At 40.0% G+C, this 26,445-nt stretch overlaps 1 protein-coding gene across 1 annotated transcript; it reads right to left on the bottom strand.

Annotated features, from left to right (window-relative positions):
• Positions 1–277: 277 nt before the first annotated feature.
• Positions 278–25,683, bottom strand: LOC149790560 (uncharacterized). The gene is made up of 3 exons (XM_089971423.1): positions 25,490–25,683; positions 24,523–24,599; positions 278–1,236 (listed from the first exon to the last, which is right to left on the bottom strand). Exons 2-3 carry the CDS (start codon positions 24,584–24,586, stop codon positions 848–850), a joined length of 453 nt encoding a protein of 150 aa, XP_089827549.1. The 5' UTR covers positions 24,587–24,599; positions 25,490–25,683; the 3' UTR covers positions 278–847.
• Positions 25,684–26,445: the final 762 nt, after the last annotated feature.

The following is a 26,445-nucleotide window of genomic DNA, read 5'->3' as shown; positions in this document are numbered from 1 at the left end:
TTCCATTGTTGTCAGTGGATATAACGAGGACGTTATTCCGGGGATGAAAGTAAATAATAGTCAAAGTGGTCACTATGTTATACAACGGAATGGGTGGTTCAAATGAAATCCCCCTACCAGTGAAAATCGAAGTATTTCAGTTATTTAAGATTCCGTCCTTAATATTTTGTCACTATATTCAAGCATTTGGCACTTTTTATGGAATTTCAGTCTGACCATAAATAAAGAATTATGTCTACCTAACAAACGGTAGATAAATTGGATCAAAGAGATGAAATCCTGCTAAACTATATTTTTTAATCAAATTATCATATATAGTGTACATTACGGCATATTATTCTCTGGAGGAAACGTTACAAATAACTCTTGGAAGCAAAGCCACCCTCATATTTACTTGCATCAACATTACGTTCATGGGTAGATCGACATATAAGGCAGTCCAGGAAAATGGAAAGAAGTAATGTTCTGCATACTAGATGTTTCAATATTCCGTGAAGATTTAAATTCTGTTTAAAACGCATATAGTGTTGCCAGATTTACCATTTCATGCAATATTAGCACATACATCATTTCACTGTCTGTTTTAATGAACATATTTAAACTGATATATTTTCTCGCTTTGCGAAAATTAAAATAATATTCAGGAATTGTTGTGTCAAACTAATTTATTTTCTTGTAATGCTATCTTGTAAACATTGATATTTGCCGAGTAACAAAGTTCACATAAAATAATTTGCTGGAATGGAGTAATGCGGTGCATTCTACATCTTATAATTCAATGCCATTAAATTGTATTTATAACAACAAGGTGGTTTCCTAATTTGCCCTATTGATCATGTGAGTAATTTTATACTCGTTTGAAAACAGCATGGCCGAGTAGGTTTGTTGCCCATCTGCTCTTCCATTCCCTGTATCCCGTCAAGACCCAGTGGGCGTAAATGACACCTTCAGAACTGTAGTATATGCCAGTGTAACTTGTACTGGAATTCGAGTTACCACTGCTGCTGGCATTATTCCAAGGGATCAAAAAAGCAACTATTCTGTCTTTCCTATCTTCACCGGTCACTATATATTTGCCTGAAAATTCATAAAGGTCCTGTCCGCCGCTAACGGGAATTCTGTATACACCATTTAGTGATCCGTTCCCACAGGAAACGTCCATAAAAGAGCCCAGATCATTCTTCCAAGTTCCATTCATGGCACAGGGATCACACAAGCTTCCGCATTGGTTGAGATCTATAATAATAATAATAATAATAAATCCCGTTCTGTTCTAAGAGGTTGAACTTGTATACAAAACAGTTTGTAACCCATTGAATATCAAAACCTAATAATAGAAAACTGTAGTAACTAGTTTAAATTTAGACTCGGAAACGTGGACAATACACGCGGAGATGAAAGTGAGGTGCGTATTGCTTGGTTCTGATAATTTATGGTTGTGTTCCTGTTACAAATAATGTATAGAATGCTTCCTTCACAGTAAATGCATATATAACGTACGGTTAGAAAACACATATTTATTTTTCTTGCAGCTACGAATTAACTTACAATACAAGAGCAGTTGCTGCTCCCAACCCAGTCTTCTGACACTAATTGACTGGCCCACCTCTGCCATACTAACAATGCAAATAACTATCTTTTCAACCCAGTCTTCTGACACCTATTGACTGGCCCACATCTGCCACACTAACACTGCAAATAACTATCTTTTCATCCCAGTCTTCTGACACCAATTGACTGGCCCACCTCTGCCATAATAACACTGCAAATAACTATCTTCCCAACCCAGTCTTCTTACACCTATTGACTGGCCCACATCTGCCACACTAACACTATAAATAACTATCTTCCCAACCCAGTCTTCGGACACCAATTGACTAGCCTACCTCTGCCCTACTAACACTGCAAATTATTATCTTCCCATCCATTACAAATGGACTGATTAGCCACACAAATCAATTTTGTTTAGCTTTCCAAACAGGGCCCTGTTGCAATAGCTATTTTAGAATCGTTACACACTGCATAGTATCACCCACTACAACTCCAAATATTAATATACTTTGCTAGAATAATGCTATGACTTAATGCACGTGTATGGGGGTGGGAGATAAAGAATCTAAAGGGTGCAAAGGAAGCAGTACAAGTTGAGTAGAGTTTGGTTCTGGTGAATATTAACCAGTGTGATGAATCCATCATCAGTGTAATGGATTTGCAATATATATTTCCATTGTTATCAATGGATATAACGAGGACGATATTCCCGGGATGAAAGTAAATAATAGTCAAAGTGATCACTATGTTATACAACGGAATGGGTGGTTCAAATGAAATCCCCCTACCAGTGAAAATCAAAGAATTTCAGTTATGTAAGATTACGTCTTTAATACATGCAATAATTTTCACTATATTCAAGCACTTGGCGCTTTTTATAGAATTTCAGTCAGACATTAAGTAAAGAATTATGCCTACCTAATAAACGGTAGATAAATTAGAACAAAGAGATGGAATCCAGCTAAACGATTTTTTAAAATCAAAATTATCATTTATAGTGTACATCACGGCATATTATTCTCTGGAGGAAACGTTACAAATAACTCTTGGAAGCAATGCCACCCTCATATCTACTTGCATCAACATTATGTTTATGGGTAGATCGAAATATAGGGCAATCCAGAAAAAAGGAAAGAAGTAATGTTCTGCATGGCAGATGTTTCGGTATTCTGTAAAGACTTCAGTTCTGTTTCATACTCATATAGTGTTGCCAGATTTACCATTTCATGCAATATTAGCACATACACCATTTCACACTGTCTGTTTTAATGCACATGTTTAAATTGAGATATTTTCTCGCTTTGCGAAAATTAAAATATCATTCAAGAATTGATGTCAAACTAATCTATTTTTTTGTAATGCTATCTAGTAAACATTGACATTTGCCGAGTAACAAAGTTCACATAAAATAAGACAGTTCATGGTAAGCATCACCATGTGCACACTCTGTTTGCTGGAATGGAGTAATGTGGTACATGCTACATCTTGTGATTTAATGCCATTAAATTGTATTTATAACAACAAGGTGGTTTTCTAATATGCCCTAGTGATCATCTGAGTAATTTGATACTCATTGGAAAACAGAATGACGGAGTAAGTTTGTTGCCCATCGGCTCCTCCACTCCTTGTAACCGGTCAAGATCCAGTTGGTGTAAATGACACCTTCAGAACTGTAGTATATGCCAGTGTAACTTGTACTGGAATTCGAGTTACCACTGCTGCTGCCATTATTTCAAGGGACCAAAATAGCAACTATTCCGTCTTTCCCATCTTAACCGGTCACTATATATTTGCCTGAGACATCATAACGGTCCTGTCTTTCGCTAACGGGAATTCTGTATACACCATTTAGTGATCCGTTCCCACAGGAAACGTCCATAAAAGAGCCCAGATCATTCTTCCTAGTTCCATTCATGGCACATAGGTTAAGATAAAATAATAACAATAATAATAATAATAATAAATCCCGTTCTGTTCTAAGAGGGTGAACGCGTGTACAAATCAGTTTGCAACTCATTAAATATCAAAACCTAATAAAAGAAAACTGTATTAACTATGTTTAAATTCAGACTCGGAAACGTAGACAGTACACGCGCAGATGAACGTGGGGTGCGTGTTGCTTGGTTCTAATTATTCATGGTTGGTTCTTGTTACAAATAATGCATACAATGCCTCCTACACAGTAAATGCATATATAACACACGGTTAGAAAACACATATTTATTTTTCTTGCGCCTACAAATTCACTTACAAAACAAGAGCAGTTGCTGCTCCCAACCCAGTCTTCTGACACTAATTGACTGGCCCACCTCTGCCACAATAACACTGCAAATAACTATCTTCCAAACCCAGTCTTCTTACACCCATTGACTAGCCCACCTCTGCCATAATAACACTGCAAATAATTATCTTCCCAACCCAGTCTTCGACACCAATTAACTGGCCCACCTCTGCCTACTAACACTGCGAATAACTATCTTTCCAATAGCATTGGATCAATCAAGGTCGTGTAGGTCAAGGGAACAATAAATATGACAAAAACTTTGAAATTTCTGGGCAGGATTTGCTTCAGTTTTCCACTGGTTTCTTGTCAGTGTTTATATATATTGTGTGTATGTGTAGTTACTATGTTTAGATGAATTTAGATTGTAATGATCATTGGTAAACATGTTCTTACGTAGCAAAGTTTTTCCAAAACCACCGACATTTTTTTTAAAGATAATGACACTATAAATAAGTTGTTTACTTGGAGTGTAATTCTAAATGTAGCCTTGATAATGAACCTGTTTACAATTTGGGGTAAGTTTCCATTGGTGATTGAGTATTGAGGCATAATACAGGTGAAGCATATGTGCAACAAAATGTCGTAATTAAATCGAGGCAAATGTATATAAACAGAAGTGAAACATTATTCTCGTTCTTATACACAATACTGTTCTTGTTTTATTTTCATTCTGCGGAAGTATTTAATGTTGTGTTTAGATTTCATTTCTAAGGAATCATTGATTTAAATTAGTTTATTGAAATTACAAAGTGCTCATATCATTGTTTTGGACTAACATTACTTTGTGATTTTTGTGAACGCGTTTAGAAATATTCCGAACAAAGCGATTGTCATACATACCATGTAAATGCGCTGTCGTACTATTCTTCAACACACCCGCCGAATTGTGTGCTATTCAGTGCTACATTCAGAATTAATGTCTTTTATTCGTATACACTCGTATTTGTCTGGTACAACTGCTTGGAACATAGACTCTGATCTGCCTTCACATGATGCAGAGGTAGAACAGGATCTGTTTTGTTTGTTTAAATAATTAATCCTTGGAACGTACAAAAATCAAAATCAGCGGGCGCATTATATTAAAGAAGATCTGAATCAAATATATTTGTAAATCATAAGAGGGTGTATGCGGTAATTTCGTGTTCCAGAGTTTCAATGGACAATAGAATATATAACCATTCTAAAAAAGAATTTTTAAAAATCCTGAAAAAATATGAAAAACTCTTGGTCTCGCAAGACAATAAAGTGTACATGTATTCTGCATATTCGATTTCAAAAAGATACTTTTTCTAATATTAACAGAACTTGTCTTAATTTATTTCGTTTTTTAATTATTTCTTTATCGATCCTTGGTGTTTTCATTTGCAAAATGATGCTTTAAGTTTATTCAATTCAACATTAGCATATTTTTGCACACTGATAAATTTATATGTTCATATTGATATTTTTAATCTATGATATTTTAACTTATATGTTAGTATTAAATCATTCAGAGTTTAACTGTGTATTAACATTTATCACCTTTTGCAGTGATGTAATTTGGAATAAGAAATATAAAAATCGAGAAAATACTTTTCGTCATGGTTCAACTCATCTACACAAGAGAGAAAATGTTCATGAAATAAAGCTTGTCCACCTAATTATTTATGAATTGTGAATAAGATCAAACAAATTATGCATAGTCACAAAGAACACACATACACTGCAATTTGTGGCGAATAACGATAGGGGGATAAAACATACACTATCAATTCGATATCGTGACACATTTATTTGCACATCAAGAAGAAAAACAAAACAACGCAGTTGTTGCGATCATGATGTATCAGCCTACCAACCTAAGTATACTAGCCTAACAAACAATAACACGTGCTATATATCAATCTCTCTCTCTCTCTCTCTCTCTCTCTCTCTCTCTCTCTCTCTCTCTATATATATATATATATATATATATATATATATATATATATATATATATATATATATATATATATATATATATAACAACTCATAACAAATGTGAAAAATGAGACAAAGATTGAAAATCTGAATTAATGAACGAACACTTAGAAGTTAATGCTTTCAACTACAATGTATATTATAGCAAAAACTTATGAAATTATTGTCCAGTGTTTATCATGTTTATGTACTTGACGCCCTCCTCATGTAACACGGTGAGCCACACAGGCATAATGTTGATGTACTTGACGCCCTCCTCATGTAACTCAGTGAGCCACACATACATAATGTTTAATGTTGCTTAGATGGTGATGTTGATCTTTACATTTCATGTTTGGTCCTGATGAATCAGGTTGTATCGCACCATTGTGCGACAGGAGGCCTGCATATGTTGTATAACACAAACAGCCAGAGTCTCAAAATCTTTGGGTATTGACAAGTATCTGGTGCACACGATGGCTAAACGTTACCAAACCTGAAGTAACGTAATGGAATCATCGTACTTTTATTGGATACAGTTATGGATGGAACTCTAATTTTGTCGATGTAACTGTAATTTGTTGCCATGGTAAGTAGTAAATGGGGGCACCCTAGCGTCAAGGGGAATTAGCATTACAAGACCCCTTGGGCAACTCTAGCGTCAAGGGAAAATTAACATGGAGAAAAATCGTGGGTCAGATTAGCGTCAAGGGAAATTAACATGGAGAAAAATCGTGGGTCACTCTAGCGACAAGGGGAATTTAACATGGAACTATAGTGTGGGTCTGTCTAGCGACAAGGGGAAATTAACATGGGAATAGAGTTTGGGTTTGTCTAGGGACAAGGGGAATTGAATATGGGATTTTTTTTAAAATTTAAATTTAAATTTAAATTTAAAAAAGGGGTAGGCAATGGAAAGGCTATCTCTTTTCGAGAAATATGGCTGGCCCTGAAAAGGGCCTTTGGGTTTATGTTAATATTAATATTAACATAGATGGCATCTGTCACATCTTCTTCTTCTTCTTCTTAAACTCCTTCTAACTGCCGGTCCATACACAAGTACCCTCTTGAAACATCCTTGTCTTTCTATGTAAACTCTCCTCATCCATTGACTAGTATCTGTCCTATCAACAACAGTCCACTTGGACCTGACATACATGAGCATGTCCGTCCTAAACATCATGGAAGACACAAGGGTGGATGACTCAACTGTGGTCCACATCTTGAAGCGACGAGAATAGGTGAATCAATGCAGTGAACTGCGCTTATTTATAGGTACAGGAAGGATTGAAACGGATTGAATTCATTCACCAATCCGAACACGCGTTACAAAATTCAGTCAGCTCGCATCCAATCCGAAGAGAGCAGTCTGTGACGTCACGTGGTCTATATATATTCGTTAGCGCTTGTGTGCAGTCAATCTATGCGACAGTGATTCAACATGACGGAAACTCAGAAAACGATCCATTGGGGTGCACCAGCAGGGGAGACTGCCCAAGGGAACCCGGACTTACTTTCAGAAGAGGTACATTGGGATTTTGTGGATTTTCTTACCTCGCAAGAATTTGTTCCGGAACCTTCGTTACCTTCTTCATTACCGCAAGTGGAGAATTTTAGACAGAGACAGAAAGAAGAATTGGAGAAATTTATGCAACGACAAAAGGAAGCGGAACAAGCTTTTCTCCTACAGCAACAGCAACAGCAACAAGAAGAGGTAAGAAAAAAACAACAGCAACAACAGCAAGAAGAAGTAGCAGCAAAGAAACAAGAGGGTGAAAATCAAACGGCTACGGTACTGTTGGACATTTTAGCGGAGTTAAGAAGTCTGAAACAAATGTATCAGACTTCTTTATCACGACCGAAGAGAATACGACCTTCCCGAGCTAAACACGCCAACCCTGTGACTAAGCCTATCGTACCACCCTTAGTGATTTCAACCCAATCATCAGAAGTAGGCCTTGGCCGTGGCAAAGGCTTAAGGCAGTTAAAGTTGATTGGTTAAACTCACCCCTACACCAAAATAAAAAGGCCCTTTTCAGGGCCACCCACATTTCTCGAAAAGAAATACAATTTCAATTTGCCAATAACTCAAAAATAAACCCCACCCATTTTACCCTTATAGTACGTGTCTGTGTATGAGTGCGTGAGTGTAGCTTCTTATTTTAAAATCAAAACTCAAAGACACTTACCTTATATCATTCATGTATTCTTTTATCCATTTTTTACAATCCAATTCACAGCACAGCACTTTAATTAAAAGTTCATTGACTTCTTCTTTCTCCTTGTTTAGTCTCTCTGTTTTTTGAATTTCTTCACCGTTTTTTCCTCATTTTCTTCCCTTCTTCTTTTCTTCTCCTGTTTCTTTGCTTCTTTTAAATAGAATTGTCTTCTTTCTTCCTCTGAAGAATCCCTCTCTTCTTTCGAAGAATCCCTCTCTTCTTCCGAAGAATCCCTCTCTTCTTCTGAAGAATCCTTCTTTTCTTCTGACTCCTCTTGTTTCTTTTTTGGGCAATCTGGAGACCAATGTCCTTGTTTCTTTACAATAATAACAGGTATCTTGACTTTTGTCTTTTTTAGCTCCTGTTTTTTTTTTATTTTTTGACGGTCTGGACACTCTGAAGACCAATGCCCTTTCTTCTGACAGATATAGCAAGTATCCTGACTCTTATCTCGAAAGGAAGGAGAGTAGTCCGTAGGCTGGTCTGAAGATAATTTTCTAATGACCCCTCGCAAAGCTCTGACGAAACGTTCGATTTGGCTAGTCTCTTCCATTGTTCTCCTCGGTTTGAGAGTGAAATGAATAGTGAAAGGACAAGACACACCCTTTTTATATACGCTGGTTTGCCATGACTATATATTAGTCTATGGTGTTTGAACTTGAGTCATTTGACGTTTTGCACTCAAGATGAAACGATCCTATTCATTCGAGAAGAAAGAAGAAGAAGAAAGTAAGAGGCAGAAACGTGATCTATCGCCTCGTACCAGGGCTGAAATCTTGGCACAAATTCATGCAAGTGATTTTGAAGAGGACATGAGTGAACCAGAATCCGAACCCTCTAAACCAAGTTCACCAGCCTTAGTCAACCCTGAAAAGTACTATTCCATTCGAGAGACGGAAAAGCGCTCATCTAGAAAATTTAGAACTACGGCTTACACCTACACGGTGAAGTTTAAAGATTTCAAGGCCGACGTACCCTTGGAGAAAGCAGAAGGGTTTATCACCGAGATGTGGGATTCTTTGCTCACCGCACTCAAGCGACAATGTCAACCCAAAGAAGACGATCGCTTGACACTATCCATAGATCACGACGGTTTGAAATCCCCTGTTTGGATCGAGTTTAGCAGACCCGCAGAACTAACCCCTTCCAAAATCATGGACAAGATTCAACACGTACAACAATCTAATGACCAGTTTGGCATCACCGATGGTAAAGCCACACTGAAAATGGCCCACGTCTCTCTTCCTCAAGGGACAGGACGCAAAAAGATGTTATTGGTGGACAACCTTCGCAACACCAAAACAAGTCTCGTCCGAATTCACAACCCTCAAGGCCAGATGTGTTTAGCCCGTGCCATCGTGGTGGGACGAACCTATGCCAACAAGAACGACACGGTAGAATGGAAAAGAACCTGGAAAACTATTCAACAATCCGATCGAGCCAAACAACGAAATGAAGCAGAACTCCTGTTACAACAAGCCGGACTGTCCAAAGACACACCCTGTGGCATTCCTGAGATGCAAAAATTGCAAGATGCCCTAGCTCCACGCTACACCTTGAAAGTGCACCCTCAAGAAATGCGTGGAACTCTGTTGTTTCGAGGCCAAGATTTTAAGGACGGAAAATACATTCATGTCTATTATCACGATGAACATTTCGATACCATTACCAGTATCACTGGATTCCTGGGATACAGTTATTATTGTGAGAAATGTGATTATGGTTATAACAATCGAGAGCAACACAAGTCTTGCGGATGGAAATGCCCAGGATGTTTGGCCTCTCCACCCTGTCTGAGCGAAGAACCAGTGCCTTGTTCAACTTGTCTGCGCACGTTTGTCAGCCCTACCTGTTACCAGCAACATTTGAAAACACAAGGTTCACAGAAGAAATGTGCTTGTCAACTCCTGAGATTGTGCCCTACGTGTGGACAAGGCATACGTACCAATAGTACCAAGGCACACGTATGTCGAGGAAAGAAAAAATGTCACATTTGTCACCACATCGTGGACTTGGAACACGAATGTTACGTGCAAAAATACCAACCACCACCAGAGGAAGAGGACGGTCACAAGAAGAAAGGCAATTTCATCTTTTTCGATTTCGAATGCATGCAATAGACCGGCATTCACATTCCTAATTTCTGCGTGGCTCATCGAGCGTGCGAGAAGTGCATTCAAGAACCTATCTTCAGTCATTGCCCTCACTGCAGCAAGATTCCTGGAGGACGTGAAAAAATCTTTCGAGGACCAAACACGTTAGCCGATTTTGCCCAATGGGTCTTAGACCCCATCGACAAGACATGGAGCAAAGAGGACATCGAACGTTACGGAGATTGTCATCGTCATGCCACGGTGATGGCTCACAATTTCTCCGGATACGATGGACAGTTTCTTCTCAGATACTATACGGAACAAGGCACCGAGCGTCCTAAAGTCACTTTGAACGGAGCCAAAATCATTTTCATGCAAGTGGGACAAGTACAGTTTAAAGATTCGATGAGTTACTTGGCCATGCCTTTGAGTCGAATGCCTAAAACGTTTGGAATGACAGAAATGGCTAAAGGGTACTTTCCACACTTTTTCAATACGGAAGCCAATCAACATGCCGTTCTACCCCATTTACCTGAGGCTCACTATTACGACCCCGACAACATGCGTACCGAACAACGAGAAGCTTTCTACGCTTGGTACCAGGCTCATGCCTCTGACCCCGTCGACTTTCAGGAAGAAATGTTAAAGTATTGTCGTTCCGACGTGGACATTTTACGACGTTTGTGTGGAAAATTTCGAGAACTGTTCATGGAACACGGAGGGATCGATCCTTTGAAAGAAGCTTGCACCATTGCCAAAGCGTGTTCCTTAGTGTACCGCCAACGATTCATGCCTGAAAACACCGTGGCTGTCATCAGTCCTCAAACGACCCACTATGCGACAAGGAAGACAAATGGATTCAGCATGCCCGCAACGGAGGAGGCGAAAAGACCATCGGAACGTATTCGGTAGATGGCTGGGACTTAGAAAACCCCAAGATCGTGTACGAGTTTAACGGTTGCTTATTTCATGGATGTCCCAAGGCAAACTGATGTTTCCCTTGTGCCGTACTTGTGCCGAAACGTGCAACCAGGACCAACCTTGCCATCACAGCCAGGAAGAACGTGCCTTGACGGGAACCTGGGTCAGCGTGGAATTGTTCAAAGCTCTGGACATGGGATACCAACTGTTAGAAGTGTACGAAATTTGCCACTTTCCCAAGACACAACAGTACCACATGGGTAACCCTACTCAGAAAGGCATTTTCGCCGACCACGTGGATGCCTTTTTGAAACTGAAACAAGAAGCCAGCGGCTATCCTTCCTGGTGTCACACTCCCGAAGACCAAATACAATTCAAAGAGAAATACTACGCACAAGAAGGCATCTCTTTAGACCACATCGAAAAAAACGAAGGCAGGCGATCGTTTGCCAAAGTGATGTTAAATTGCTTGTGGGGTAAAATGGCACAACGCCCGTGTTTACCCAAGACGGAATATTTGACAGAACCTTCCCGCTACTTCCAGATGATTCACGACAAAACCAAATACATGAAACACGTGGACGTCGTTCGAGAGGATTTGATCTTGGTCAATTACGAAGAAGATCTGGACTTTGTACAAGACGACCCTTTTGGAAATGTCATCATTGCGGCTTACGTGACAGCTCATGCTCGCTTAAAATTGTACGAAGCTTTAGAACTGTTAGAAGAACGCGTCCTGTACTTTGACGCGGACAGTTGCATTTACATCCATCACCCGATTCAACAGCACCCTGACATCGAAGGAGACCGTTTAGGAGCCTGGACAGACGAGCATCCCGACGACAAGATTCTAAGTTTCGTCAGTGGTGGTCCCAAAAATTACGGCTACGAATACCGGGACAAACAAGGAGAAGTGCACACGACGTGCAAAGTGAAAGGACTGACTCTGAATCATCGTACCAGTCGAGTCGTCAACTTTGGGGTATTGAAAGAAGCCTTGCAATCGGGAGAGGATGGAAACTTTAAAGTGACCACTTATCAACCGAACAAGGTTGTACGTTTACCCACTCACCATATCGTCAGTCGGCCCCTGGAAAAAATCTATCAAATCGTGTACCAGAAGCGAGTGAGACTTCCCAATCACTTTACGTTGCCGTACGGTCACATCGATATTGGTCAGCATACAAAAAGGGACAACGTCCAAGACCAATAGTTCATTGTTCATTGAAGTAACTTACCTTGTCGTTGACGAAGAAGAAACCAGATTGGTTAGGAGTCAAATGTTGGACATCACCGAGACCAGGGTTTTGAGGCTTGGACACAAGAGGTGGCCCAGTATGCACGAGAGTTATTCAAGGAAAAAAGTTACTTTTCAACCTGTGTTAGTGACGGTGCCAGAAGAACCCGTCACCCAGGACAGGACTGTCGTGGACAGGCCTGAAAGACTAATTCGGGAGGACACTTGTGTGACCTTACCCCCTACTATAGAACTGGTTAGAACTTTACCCAAAACATGTGGTTGTTGCACAGACACTTGTTTTTATTCCACGTTCATGGTTATCATGTGCCTTTTATTCTTGTACTTAAGCCTTTGGCTTTTATGTATTTTTGTCTTTCGTATTCATGTTTGAAAAAAACATTCAATAAACGTGTTCTGAAAAAAGTATATAAACTCTTGTCTTGTTTGTTTTTTCGTGTCACAAGTGACATTCCTCACACCATGGCTACCTCTACTGTCTCTGCTCCCTCTTCCTCTACTGTCAAAGTCATCGACGAACACTTAGATCGTGCCAGTTGGGAGGCTTTGTATCTTCGCCATCCCTTTAACATGCTCATTGCTGGACCTAGCGGTTCTGTCAAAACTGAATTCGTCAAACGTTTGATCGAACATAAACATCATTTGATCGATCGGCCACCTCAACGGATCGTGTGGTGTTACAAAGAGTGGCAATCGGCGTACAGCCTCTCGCGAGAAAGTCAAGGCGATTCCATCGTGTTTGTGGAAGGCATTCCTAAAGAAGACGACGGCATCGTCTCTGACTCCCGTCAAACCCATTTGGTCATTTTCGACGACATGTTAGGAGAAGACGAAGAAGAAATTAAACTGTGGTTCACGCGCAAAGGGCATCACCGTAATGCCAGTGTCGTTTACATCACCCAAAATTTGTTTCAACAAAGTAAAGCCCATCGCACCATCAGTCTCAATGCGCATTACGTGGTCTTGTTTAAAAGCCCTCGAGATAAATCGCAAGTGCAAGTCTTAGCCAAACAGTTAGGAATGCCTTGGCTGACGCAGGCGTACGACGAAGCCACTCAAACGCCACACGCCTATTTACTCGTCGATTTGAAACCTACGACCCCCGAGGATTTGCGATTTTGTACCCACTTGTTTCACCACTGGTGCCAAGACGGAGGGCCTGTCCTGTACACGTCTCCGTCCTCGACTTCATTTCACTCCCCATAAAAAAAATCTATAAAAACCTCAGACCCTTTTTCGTCTGTCTCACACAGTGCGAACATGACGTCCCTTCAGTCGCATCTTCCCGTCAAATTGATTCGTGCCTTGTATGGCATCAGTCGAGAAAAAAATCCACAAACACGAGCTCGTGTCTTAGAAGCTAGTCTCAAAGAAGTCTTACGATGGTTGACGGTGACGGCACGTCAATTACTCCAAGGAATCATTCAGCTTCCTCATCAAACCAAACGCTTTTTTGATCGAAACAAAGTCGCTTTGGTCCAACTGGCCGATCCCCGCATCGACACTCAAACCAAAAAACAAATCATTTTGAAACCTGGAGGGAGCGGTACTCTAGGAGGGGTCATCATTCGTTCACTCTTAAGATGGGATCCTAATGCCCCCAAAGTTATACCCAAGACAAAAGTCCAACGAAGCCCCAAGAAGAAAAAGACCAGGTCCCCAAAGAGAACTTCTCCAGTGGCAGGACCCTCCTCTGACCAGACACCACCACCACCCCGGAAAAAGAAAAGAAGCCCCCAGAAAAAGAAAAGTCCACAGAAAACTAGTCGCAAGAGAGGCACTTCGGCCAGGACGCAACCTTACACTCGCAAACCACGACCTGCCACGGCGGTGACTGCGTCTCCGGCAGCTTCACGTTTGTCCACTTCTCCGTTAATGACACCCAGAACTGAAGAGTACTTGGAGACGTTGATCACACCAAGAACTTCTCCGTTGATGACCCACAAAAGAACTTCCCCAGTGGCAGGACCTTCCAATTTAGTGGCAGTGGCTGCTGCTCACAAAGTACCTTCTCCCAAGATCAAAGTTCAAGAAAGATCGGGCATGTTACAAAGTTTACTGGATTTGTCCAAGCAAGAACTGGCTCGATTTAGTCCGTTACGTACCCCTGCACGACGTGTCATGCCTGTCCTCAAACTAATACGACGTAAAGACAATCAGTGGCGACGCGTTCCAGTATAAAAAAGGCCTGTGACCAAGTCGTGTATCAGTGTTTTTTGGTGCTCCTGAAGACTCAAAGATGTCACCCTCCAGAAAACCCCAAGGAAAGAAAAGGAAAGGACTGCCCCACGTTTAGCCAAACATGGGGACATGTTATCTGTCCTGTCCAAAGCTTCTCCACCCCTACGAAAAAAACTCATTCAAACAGCCTCCAAAGAGGTCATCGATACCGTGTGCGAATGTTGTTTGAACGTTTTGAAAGGCACGATCCCTTTGTCCAAACACCAGAAACAATGCTTAGGTAAACATCGTCACGTTCTTCGCCAAATGGTTCGAAAGAAAATTCCCATTCGTCAAAAAAAGAAGATGTTAGTGCAACGTGGAGGTATTTTATCTCTCTTGTTAGGCCCCATACTGAAAGGAGTCTTGGGAACCATGTTGGGAGGACTGGTGGGAGCAAGATAAAAAGGCCTCGGAAGTTCCAAGATCTCAGAATCGACCCCTGACAACCCCCATGGAAGGACGAAAACTAGCTTTAGTGCCTTACAAACGATGGATGGAATACCATCGGTGGCAAGAACAACACACCCCGCATTTACCTCCCAATCCCCATTTGAGCGAGATGTCCCAGTTACAACACGAATTGCAGTCCTTGATGGATCGCCAAGATTTGTCCGAAACAGAAAAATCGCAAAAGTACGGTCAACTCTTGCAACGACTGCAACTCTTTCACCAGAAAGCTTTAGACGAAACAGCTCTACCCACTCTGAAAGATTTTAAGACCTTGATGAAAAGTCCAGCACCATCACCAATACCAGTACCAGTACCACCAGTACCCGTGACCAAGACAGAAAAAGGAGAAGAAGAGGAAGGGTTTCAAACTCCACCAGAAAAAGTACGCAAGTTAACAACACCACCTACCTCCAGAATTGGATGGATTAAAAAGATGATGGCTACCCCTTCTTCCTCACAAGAGAAAAAGAAAGTGAAGACAGAAGTGAAGACAGAAGTGAAACAAGAACCGATATCCCCCGCTCAGACATCCTTCTCCTCTTCGACACCTATTGCTGGCCGCACACGCAAAGCATTGCAATCCAAGAAAATACCCCAAGAGAAAAAGAGTAGCATCCTCCAAGAGTGGGTGTCTTATTAACACACCAACCAAAACAAAAAAATGGAAAAAGTCTTAGCCAGCATTTACTACGATCCCTCCCATCCTGCAGGTTACGCAGGAGTTCAAAAATTGTATCGTGCTGCCAAAAGTCGACTGAAAAGTCTCCGTTTACCTCAAGTGCAACGATGGTTACAAGAACAAGCTACCTACACTTTACACAAACCCATTCGACGCAAATTTGCCAGAAGTCGCACCCGAGTGGAAGGCATCGATCATCAATGGCAAGCCGATTTAGTCGATGTCTCTCATTTGGCCAGCTACAATCGTGGCTACAAATATTTGTTTTGTGTCATCGACGTCTTTTCCAAATTTGCCTGGGTCGTGCCCTTGTCTTCCAAATCGAGCAGCGAGTTAGTGCGAGCCCTTCAACGGGTGTTGAAACAAAGCGGTCGTCACCCTCTTCGATGGCAAACGGAGAAAGGTACCGAATTTCTGAACCAAGCTTTCCAAAAAGAATTAAAGAAACGTGACATTCATTTTTTTACCACCGAGAATCCCGAAACCAAAGCCAGCATCGTGGAACGTTTTCAACGCACTTTGAAAGAACGCATGTGGAAATATTTTACGCATCACCACACTCTGAAGTACATCGACATCTTACCGCACCTGGTGCAAGCGTACAACCAATCTTACCATCGAAGCATCGGACGTGCCCCGCAAGACGTGACTCCCGAGAACGAAGTGCTGGTGTTTGAGCGCCTGTTTGGTACGTCCCCGACGAGGGCTGTCCCCAAGAAAAGTGGAGAGTTGGCCGTAGGAGATTGGGTGCGCATTGGCAAAACCAAACGCACTTTCGACAAAGGTTACTTACCTAACTGGACGACCGAATTGTTTCGCGTCACTGGACGAGTGCATGGCCGTCATCCTGCCGTCTATAAATTGGAAGACATGAACGGAGAAGTGCTCAAAGGAACGTTTTATTTGCCCGAGTTACAACGTGTCACCAAAAAAGAAGACGACGTGTACGACATCGAAAGCATTCTCGAACGCAGAACCCGTAAAGTGGGCAAACGACGTGTCAAAGAAGTCAAAGTACGTTGGAAAGGATATCCACCCAGTTTTGATTCTTGGATCGACGCTTCCCAAGTCATCGACTATAAAAAGAAGTGATCATCATGCCTTTTCACACAGACGCAGCTACGTCGACCACTCCTCCTTCCCCTAGTTCTTCTGTGCAAGATTTACAAAAACAACCCTTGTGGGTGTGGTGTGGAGAACGTGTGCCTAAAACGCAAATCGTCTTTTTCTGCCAAATCTTCGTGGTGTATTGTGTCATCGGGGCAGCCATCGCCAATTTGAGTTTGCAACAAGGAGACAAACAATTGTGGACCATTTTATTGAGCAGTTGCATCGGTTACCTGCTTCCTAATCCCTCCCTGAAATTCACCTCGAACGGGAACCCCGGGAACCTTGTGTCCAGTGCCAGTGCCAGTCACCACTTCAATCACAACCAGAACCCCATTTTAGACGGAGACACGCCTCTGACGTCCAGTAACCCCTCGGGCAGCCACAGAACTCTGGAATTATGAGTCACCAAAACCAATTTTACTTAATTTTACCCAGTGACAGTTCCATGGAGGTGTTTCCCAAGAACACGTTGTGCTGTTACACGGCCAAATTACCTCAGGCCATCCAGTTAGATCACGAAGCCCATTGGGAAGTGGCTTTAGTAGAAATGATTCACCCGACCCAAGTCCTCAATGTCCTTCCCAATCAAAATTTTTTTGATGTGGAAGTTCATGACGAGCAAATGCAACAGTGGATGGATAGCAATGTCAAATATGACAAGAAAACCCGTACACAAAAGTACACCACCTATCATTGTTCATTCCCCCAGGCTATTATTTTAGTGGTCAACATTTGGTCAGCACCATAACCTCAAGGTTTAATGTCGTGTTTCTGAAAGCTTTGGAGCATGTCAACAAAAATGTCACCATGGAGTACCACAAAGCAGCTCGTCGCTTCTTGATGAAATTTGAACTGAGTAAAATCCTGTCCATTTTATTTTGTCCTGAATTGTATGACATGTTGGGCGGAGACATGGACATGAGAAAGACCATGATCAAGAAAAACGAATTACCCATCGTTTACGACAACGAGTCTTTTAGCAAGTTATTTCGTGCCCCGGTAGAACTGAACCGAGGACTGAATTTGATGTTCGTGTATTCCGATGTGGTGGAGTACAACGTGGTGGGACACACCTCCGTGCCGTTACTGCGTGTCATTCCTTTCAAAGTTGATTCTGCCACGAACGCTGACGAGGAAGGTGGAAACACTTACCACGTCCACCGCGAATTTGTCCATCCTCACTATTTGCCTGTCAGTAAGTCGTATTTGGACACGGTCAACATTGCTATAAAAGGAGATCTGGGACAAAATATTCCATTCACCAAAGGAAAAGTCACGGTGAAACTCCATTTTCGAAAACGGTTCTCTCACGACTCTTAAGTCATGTATCCAGTGTACCGTGGGGTTGCTCAACAGCGAGGACACGGCTTAGGAGATATGTTAAAATCGGCCTTTCGTTCGGTGGCCCCGGTGTTGAAACCGATGGTGACACGCGGATTGCACGCCTTCAAAGATGCGGCACTGACGCAAGGCAAAGAATTTCTCCAAAATGTCATCATCGACAAACAAAACCCTAAAGAAGCCTTCATGAGGGCAGGCAAAAATATCTTGCTGCAAACGGGCAAAGACATTTTAGGCCAACGAGAAACACCTATAAATGCCCTGCACGCTACCGAGTCAGGCATTCAGCAAGAACAAGGCAGAAAGAGACGACGAAGAAAACACCCTTTCACCAGACTTCAAGCTAGAAAGGCCAAGAAAAGAAGAACCGTTCGAGACTTAGACGTTTTCGATTATTGAGAAAAGAGACAAAAAAATGATGCACCGAGAATCTTGCGCTTGTTCCAAGACGGAACTGGATCTGTTTGCCATGTTCCCCACGATGATGACGATGCAAGAATCCCAGTGGGTGGAATTTCACCCCGTCTCCTCACTGACCGATTCCGCTCCCATCGAGTTTGAAATCAAAGGACAGCCCGAAGATTACATCGATCTGAATAGCAGTTACTTGTACCTGAAAGTCAAAATTCTAGATAAGACTGGAGGTGCTATAGACGATGAAGCAGTAGCTCCCGTCAACAATTTCATGCATTCCTTGTTCAGTGGAGTGGACTTGTATTTGAATAACAAACTGGTCAGTAGCAGCATGGATACTTACCCTTATCGTGCCTACCTGGAAAATCTCTTGACGTACGGAATAGATGCCAAGAACACTCATCTCAATGCCTGTGTGGTATGGGAAGCTGACGAACCTACCAAGTTTGAAATATTGGAAACTGATGAAAAGAAAGACAACAATGATGGATTTGTAGAACGAAGAAAGATAATCACGGGAGCCGACACAAGTTTAGAACTGATGGATCGTTTGCATTTGGACATGTGGTTGCAAGAAAAGTATTTGCTGAACGGGGTGGATGTCCGCCTGAGACTGAATCGTAGCAGTGCCGCTTTCCATTTGATGGCTGATAGTGACGGTTACAAAACCAAAATCCTAGAAGCCAGACTCTACGTACGCCGTGTGGAAGTGTTACCTAAAGTGGGAAACGACATCAGTCAGACGTTGAGCAGAACGACCGCCAAATATCCCATACGACGCGTGGAAGTGAAAACCTTCACCATTCCCAAGGGACAGCGATCCATGATCGAAGATCATCTGTTCCAAGGACAGTTACCCAAACGTTTGATCGTTGGTATCGTCGAGAATACAGCCTTCAACGGAGCTGCCGAAAAAAATCCTTTCTACTTTCAACACTTTGGCGTGTCCAAAATCGAAGTCAGTCGCGATGGCAAGACCTTGTGTACCCGACCTTTCGAACCTGACTTTACCAAGAAGAATTACTTGAGATCGTACTTGTCCCTGTACGAAGCCACCGGACAGTTAGGAACCAATACCAGTCACGGTATTACGTACGAGGATTATGCAGGAGGCTACGCTTTGTGGGCTTTCGATTTCACTCCAGACCAAGGCAGCGACGAGGGACATTTCCACCCTATAAAATCCGGCCAGATTCGTGTGGAAATTCAGTTTAAAGACCGAGACCCTGATGAAACGGTGAACGTCATCCTGTATGCAGAATTCGATAATACCATAGAAATCAACAGTTTGAGAGAAGTCATCCTAGATTACTAGAAACCATGGAAGACTGTTATCCCTCTTTACCTAGTGGAGAAACTTTTAGTGTTGCATTGTTGTTAAAAAATGTTAGAGTTGTTGTTTAGTGTTAAGTGATTTTTGAATAAAAAATGTTGTGTTTTGAAAAAATTGTTTGATGTTATATTGTTGGATTATTGTTAAAAATGTTAGAGTTGTTGTTTAGTGTTAAGTGATTTTTGAATAAAAAATGTGTTTTGAAAAAAATGCCTTTGTCTTTTGTTTAGCTATAAGAATGTTGGATTGATGCTCTTTCATTTCTTACTATCCCTCTCATGACACTCACTAAACGTTGCGACTCAAAAACCGTGTGGGGGATGTTTTCCTTCACGTCCGCGCTTTGACTTTAAGAACCGGGTTGTTTCCAGTCTAACCATCCATTGTCGTCTCATCCTCCTAAGAAGATGTGCTCCAAACTAGCTAAACTCAACGAAGCCTACGTGAATTTGCATAGGGTCAGACACAGTCTGATACCGAAGCCAGAAGAAATAGAGAATGTGAGAATGTTAAAAATCACTGAAGACCTGATAGAAGAGCTCTTCAGAGAAGAAATGAACAGGGAAAAAGAAGAATGGACAGAGAAGTACAGACTTCAGAGACAGCAGCAACAACAACAACAAGAGCAGCAGCAGCAGCCTGAAGCTGACAGAGGCTTTGTCGATTGTCGTATCGACACCAAAGAGTTCTTCTTCTCTTTCCGAAGAAGCAGACCTATCGCCAGAAAGTCTATCCTCAGAGGACATCGCATTCTTAGAAACTAAAAAAGAATGCCATAGCAAACAAAAAAAAAAAAAACAGCCCTTTTCAGGGCTACCCAATACTCTAGAAAAGAAATAACAATCGATTTGCCAATGTGTGTAGGTAGAGTAGTGTGAAAATAAACACTAACTCTTTTTTTAAAAAAATGTGAGGGTATGTGTTTGTGTGTTTGTGTTTGTAAGTGGTCAAGTAAGTTGGTATGGATAGTAGATTAAAATGATGTCTTTTTTTTTTTTTTGGTGTTTGAGGTGTAAATTTGGGGTTAGATTGGATTGCTTTGCGTATGTGGATAGTCTATTGAAGTGATTTATAAAAATTTTAAAATAGTGATGGGTAGCATAAAAAGTGAGTGAGTGTTTCTTTTAGGTCGGCGCGTTGTTTTATGGTCATGATCTAGGTAAGATCAATTTTATGTTTTTAGGGGATGTTTTCGTTCACGTCCGCGCTTTCACTATAAATTGAAACTCGTTCGGCAGTCCAGCTACCCTTGTTGATTGATCAACACCAAAAATGAACACGAGACTGGAGAAACTGTTGGAACTTCATGTGCATCTGGAATATGCCAGGCGCATATTAAATGAACTGGCCGCGGAAGCCATTGTGGAGGAGGGAAGGATAAGAGAGGAGGAGGAAAGAAGAAACAAAGAAGAGGAGGAGAGAAGATATAAAGAAGAAGAGGAAAGAAGATACAAAGAGGAGGAGAGAAGATACAAAGAAGAGGAGGAGGAGGAAAAGGAGAGAAGAAGAAGAAATTTCAGAATCCCAGAGAGTTGAAAATTGGGATTCTGAAGCGACATATCCTGCCTCTGCTCTCTCCCCAAAAAAGGTAAAAAGTAACTGGGGGACAAGATGTGTATGTGGTTCTAGGCCTGGAAGGTGCCACCATTAACCAGGTGTCCATGAAGTTCAAAAAAAACCCCAAAAAAAACAGCCCTTTTCAGGGCTACCCAATACTCTAGAAAAGAAATAACGATCGATTTGCCAATGTGCGTAGGTAGAGTAGTGTGATTATAAACACTAACTCTTTTTTAAGATAGTGTGAGGGTATGTGTTTGTGTGTTGGTGCTTGTAAGAGCTCAGGTATGTTTGTGGGAATAGTAGATTATGGGTTTCTTTATTGTTTCTTAGCGTAGGTGAAGAGTATAGTTAGGGTTCTGTAAGCGCTCACGTACGATTGTGTGGATAGTAGATTATGGATTAGTTTATTGTTCTTAGCGTATGTGTTTGTGTGTTTGTGTTTGTGTGTTTGTGTTTGTGTGTTTGTGTTTGTGTGTTTGTGTTTGTGTTTGTACCCGCTCACGTACGATTGTGTGAATAGTAGATTATGGATTTGTTTATTGTTCTTAGCGTATGTGAAGAGTATAGTTTGGGTTTTGTAAGCGCTCACGTAAGATTGTGTGGATAGTAGATTATGGATTTTGTTTATTGTTTCTTAACGTATGTGGAGAGTATAGTTTGGGTTTTTATTATATGAAATGAGAAAGTATAGTTTGGGTTTTATTATATGAAATGAAAAAGTAGGGGGATGTTTTCCTTCACGTTCGCGCGTTGTTTGGTCATGATCTAGGTAAGATCAATTTTACGTTTTAGGGGGATGTTTTCCTTCACGTACGCGCTTTAAGTATAAGAACCCATAGTATTCGTCGTTCAAACCATTCTGCAAAGAATAAAAAAAGAAGATGGCTTCTAACCAAATGGACAAAATACAAACATTACAAGACGTTTTAGACAACTTAGGAATGATGGAGCAGATGTTAATAAGACTGGTTGAAGACCATTATTCCTATAGTCCCCATCGTGTAAAGATGGAAATTAATAACTTAAAAAAGGTAAAGGACAAGATTAGTGGTGTCATGAAAGAGATAAAGGAGGAGAAGGAGGATGAAGAGGAAAGAATAAGAATAAGCAAATGGAACGAAAAGATTGAAAAAGAAGAAGAAAATGAGAAGAGGAAGAAAGAAGAGGAGGAAGAGAAGAAGAAAGAAGAGCAGGAGAAAAAGAAAGAGAAGAAGAGAAAGAGTGTTGGAGATAAAATAAGAACTTGGTGGAGAAAAAGAAGAAATTAGAAGCAGAAGAAGAAGAAAACCCAAAGGTCCTTTTCAGGGCCAGCCATATTTCTCGAAAAGAGATAGCCTTTCCATTGCCTACCCCTTTTTTTTAAATTTAAATTTAAATTTAAATTTAAAAAAAAAAATCCCATATTCAATTCCCCTTGTCCCTAGACAAACCCAAACTCTATTCCCATGTTAATTTCCCCTTGTCGCTAGACAGACCCACACTATAGTTCCATGTTAAATTCCCCTTGTCGCTAGAGTGACCCACGATTTTTCTCCATGTTAATTTCCCTTGACGCTAATCTGACCCACGATTTTTCTCCATGTTAATTTTCCCTTGACGCTAGAGTTGCCCAAGGGGTCTTGTAATGCTAATTCCCCTTGACGCTAGGGTGCCCCCATTTACTACTATGGTAGCAATACTTATGACATATAATGGAATTCATATACCCTTGCAATGATATACACCTACTGTTCCAACACTATTTGAACACATGCAAAGTTTTGACCACAGACACATTCTGTATTTTAAGATAATGACGCTATAAATAAGTTCCTTACATGGATTGTAATTCTACACTTAGCCTCGGTAATGAACATGTTCACAGTTTGGGGCAATGTGCCATTGGTGACTGAGTATTGCGGCATAATGCGGGTGGTGTCCATTTACGACAAAAGGTCGTAATAAGTCAGGGCAATGCATACAAAGTGAGAAGTGAAAAATTTCAACTCATTCCTACTCATAAAACTGTTCTTGTTTTATGTTTAGTCTGAATATGTGTTTAATGATTTGTTTCGATTTCATTTTAGACGATTCAATGATTTACACTTGAATATAATTGTTTGGACTAAAAGTTATTTTTTAATTTTTTCGAATTTGTTTAGAAATGTTCAGGAACAATGCCTTTGCCAAAATTAAAGAATATTATCAAGTCAGCAAAATTCAAGATTGTCGGTGAATTAGCACGTTCAATGACTGAATTTTATTAGGAGCACTCAATTTTTTTAAACGTACGATATCAATTTTATGATTAAGTAGCATTTAATTATCAATACTGCAAGTTACTCTTTCTTTACAGGATACGCCATGTCATGTTTATTATTCAGCAATAGACCCGAAGAAATGCGTGCCATTCTGTGCTACATTCACTATTCATGTATTGTGTTTTATATGAAAGACACGACATTAGACAAGAATATGTGAATGCTTAAAATAAAGAAGAAAGTTACATAACGTATATACTCTTATTTGTCTGGTACATCTGCATGGAGCATAGACTCTGGTCTGCCGTCAAATGATGCACAGACAGATCAGGGTCTGTTTTGTTTGTTCTACTAATTATTTCTTGAAAGTTTGAAACACCAAATATGCTAAATATCAAGACAGATTTGTATCTGATAGTTGTTATTGATAAGAGAGTGTATGCGGTAATTTCGTGTTTGACGTATTTCAATAGGATCAGACTCGTAATCAGAATAATAAAACATATAACCGTTGAAACAACAATATCTTCATTAACAACAACAATAATGTCAGCATCATCATTCTAATTGAACAACCAAATATCATGAACAGTTATAACGAACTTATGGTCATGGTAGACAATAACATATTTGTTATTTAGAAATTATATTTAAAAACGATAACGTCCTTAAAATTAATACAACTTGTATTTTTATTTCTTTGTTTAATTATTTATTTATTGGATCCTTGGTGTTTTCATTTGTAAATGGATGATTTGAGTTTATTCAATTCTGCATTAGCATATTTTTCACAGCGATGAATTTATATGTTCTTATGTATGTTTTTAAATTTGTTGCTATATGATATTTTCATACAGAATGTGTATATTATCTATGATAATTTTATTTTTTATCGTATGAATACTTACCACCATTGGCAGTGATGTACTTTAGGATAAGAAATACACAAATCGTAACACCACTTTTGGTCATGGTTCAACTAATTCTATAAAAGATAGAAAATATTCATGAAATAAAAATTGTCTACCTTATATATTATGAAGTGTATATCAGCTCAAACAGACATTGAATGCCCTCAAAGTTCATACAATCTGTGTTTAATAACGATAGGCAGATAAAAAGTACTCTATAAACTCCATATTTTATTTGCACGTAAATAAAAAAGAAAGCAACAAAGTGGTTGTGATCACCATATATAAGCCTACCTACTAAATACACCAGAATAGAAATCATAACAATTTCTATATATTTATTTATCTCTCTCTCTCTCTCTCTCTCTCTCTCTCTCTCTCTCTCTCTCTCTCTCTCTCTATATATATATATATATATATATATATATATATATATATATATATATATATATATATATATATATATCAACCAACTGTGAAAGATAAGAAAATATTTGAAAGAGAAATAATAGGTGTACATGAATAGGTTACTACATTCAAGTTAATGTATACTATAGCAAAATCGTATGAACGTATTTTGTGATGTTTATTAAGTTCTTGACGCGCTCTTCCTGTAACGCATTGAGCCACACATACATAATATTAAATCCATGGATGCCTCGTCTACATATGTTAGTAATAGACATAGTTAATATTAAATGAACAGTGTTCATAGAAGTTTAGAAAAACAGACATTAAACATAATCCATGTAAACCTCATTCATATCTTATATAGCAAGACATGGGAAATCTTTTGAGAAAAGATAACATATTGGAGCTGACAGGTGTACAATATAAGAAGTGGTGGCATTTGGTAGAGAAACAAGCTGATGAAAATTGCACAAAAAGTATTTGCAATATTTAAACTGTCAAATAGTACCAACTGCGATAACATAACACAGAAGAATAGTGCTGGATTACTTACCTTCTATGCTCTGTCTGTTCGCTTCCAAACTGTCTATTTATTAATCGCACTGTACGCCAGTTCTTTTTAAGCAGAACAAACGTCGTGAACTCACTGTGATCTATTCAAATGAAAACAAACTATAGAAAGTTGAACGTACTTACAATATGGTGAGGACAAGAACAGGACAAACAATAAATATATCCCCATAAGTGCGATTTTCTTGTATTGGTCCAATCACAGGGATAGTTTTTTTTTATACATCCGGTGGTTTCCAAGTAAATTAAAATCACCTTGCATTTGTGTCGTATACTTAGCAGATTCACTACATAGTCTGTTAATTGAGTGCTAATAATGCATCTCACTTTATACGTCAGATCGTGTATTCTTTTATGAATCCGAATAATTATCTAGGTGGAATTCAGCAATATATGTCGCATTTAGAAAAGAGCGATATCAATACAATCAAGAAAAACGTTATTGTTACGTGTAAGTAGTGTTGCATCGTGAACGCCTTGCTCAACATGGATTGGTTTATAAACACTTCGCATTAATTGAAAATGTTAATGACATGTAATTTATTTAAGGTCTGATATTAGTGAAGAGAAACATCCACCCTCAGGATGTACAAATGATGCATGGTCAAATATTTCCACAAATATAATCATTGATTTGTCTTGGAATTCCTGAGTATAGTCTCGGGAGTCTAAGTAATTATTTAGATAAATATGACTAGCTTGGCGTTTGTGTGTGTGTGTGACTTGGAATTTTAACGTAGCTTTAACAATTTTCAGTCATATCGCTACGATGTCTGCAGTGAGGCAGTTTATAGTGATGTCTAGCACTGGGGCATCATGCCGCAGACATGTAGTATGATGTCCCACCCAGTCACATTATCCTGACACCAGGCCGACCAGTTCTAGCACTAACCTCTTAATTCTGAGTGCAAAGCGAGGCAGCTATAAGTACCATTTTTG

The sequence above is a fragment of the Sinohyriopsis cumingii genome, chromosome 10 (genome assembly GCF_028554795.1).
Source record: "Sinohyriopsis cumingii isolate HCF-2022 chromosome 10, ASM2855479v2, whole genome shotgun sequence".
Classification (NCBI taxonomy): Eukaryota; Metazoa; Mollusca; class Bivalvia; order Unionida; family Unionidae; genus Sinohyriopsis; species Sinohyriopsis cumingii.
The sequence above is the reverse complement of the archived record's forward strand: the minus strand, read 5'-3'. Positions and strand labels throughout refer to the sequence as shown.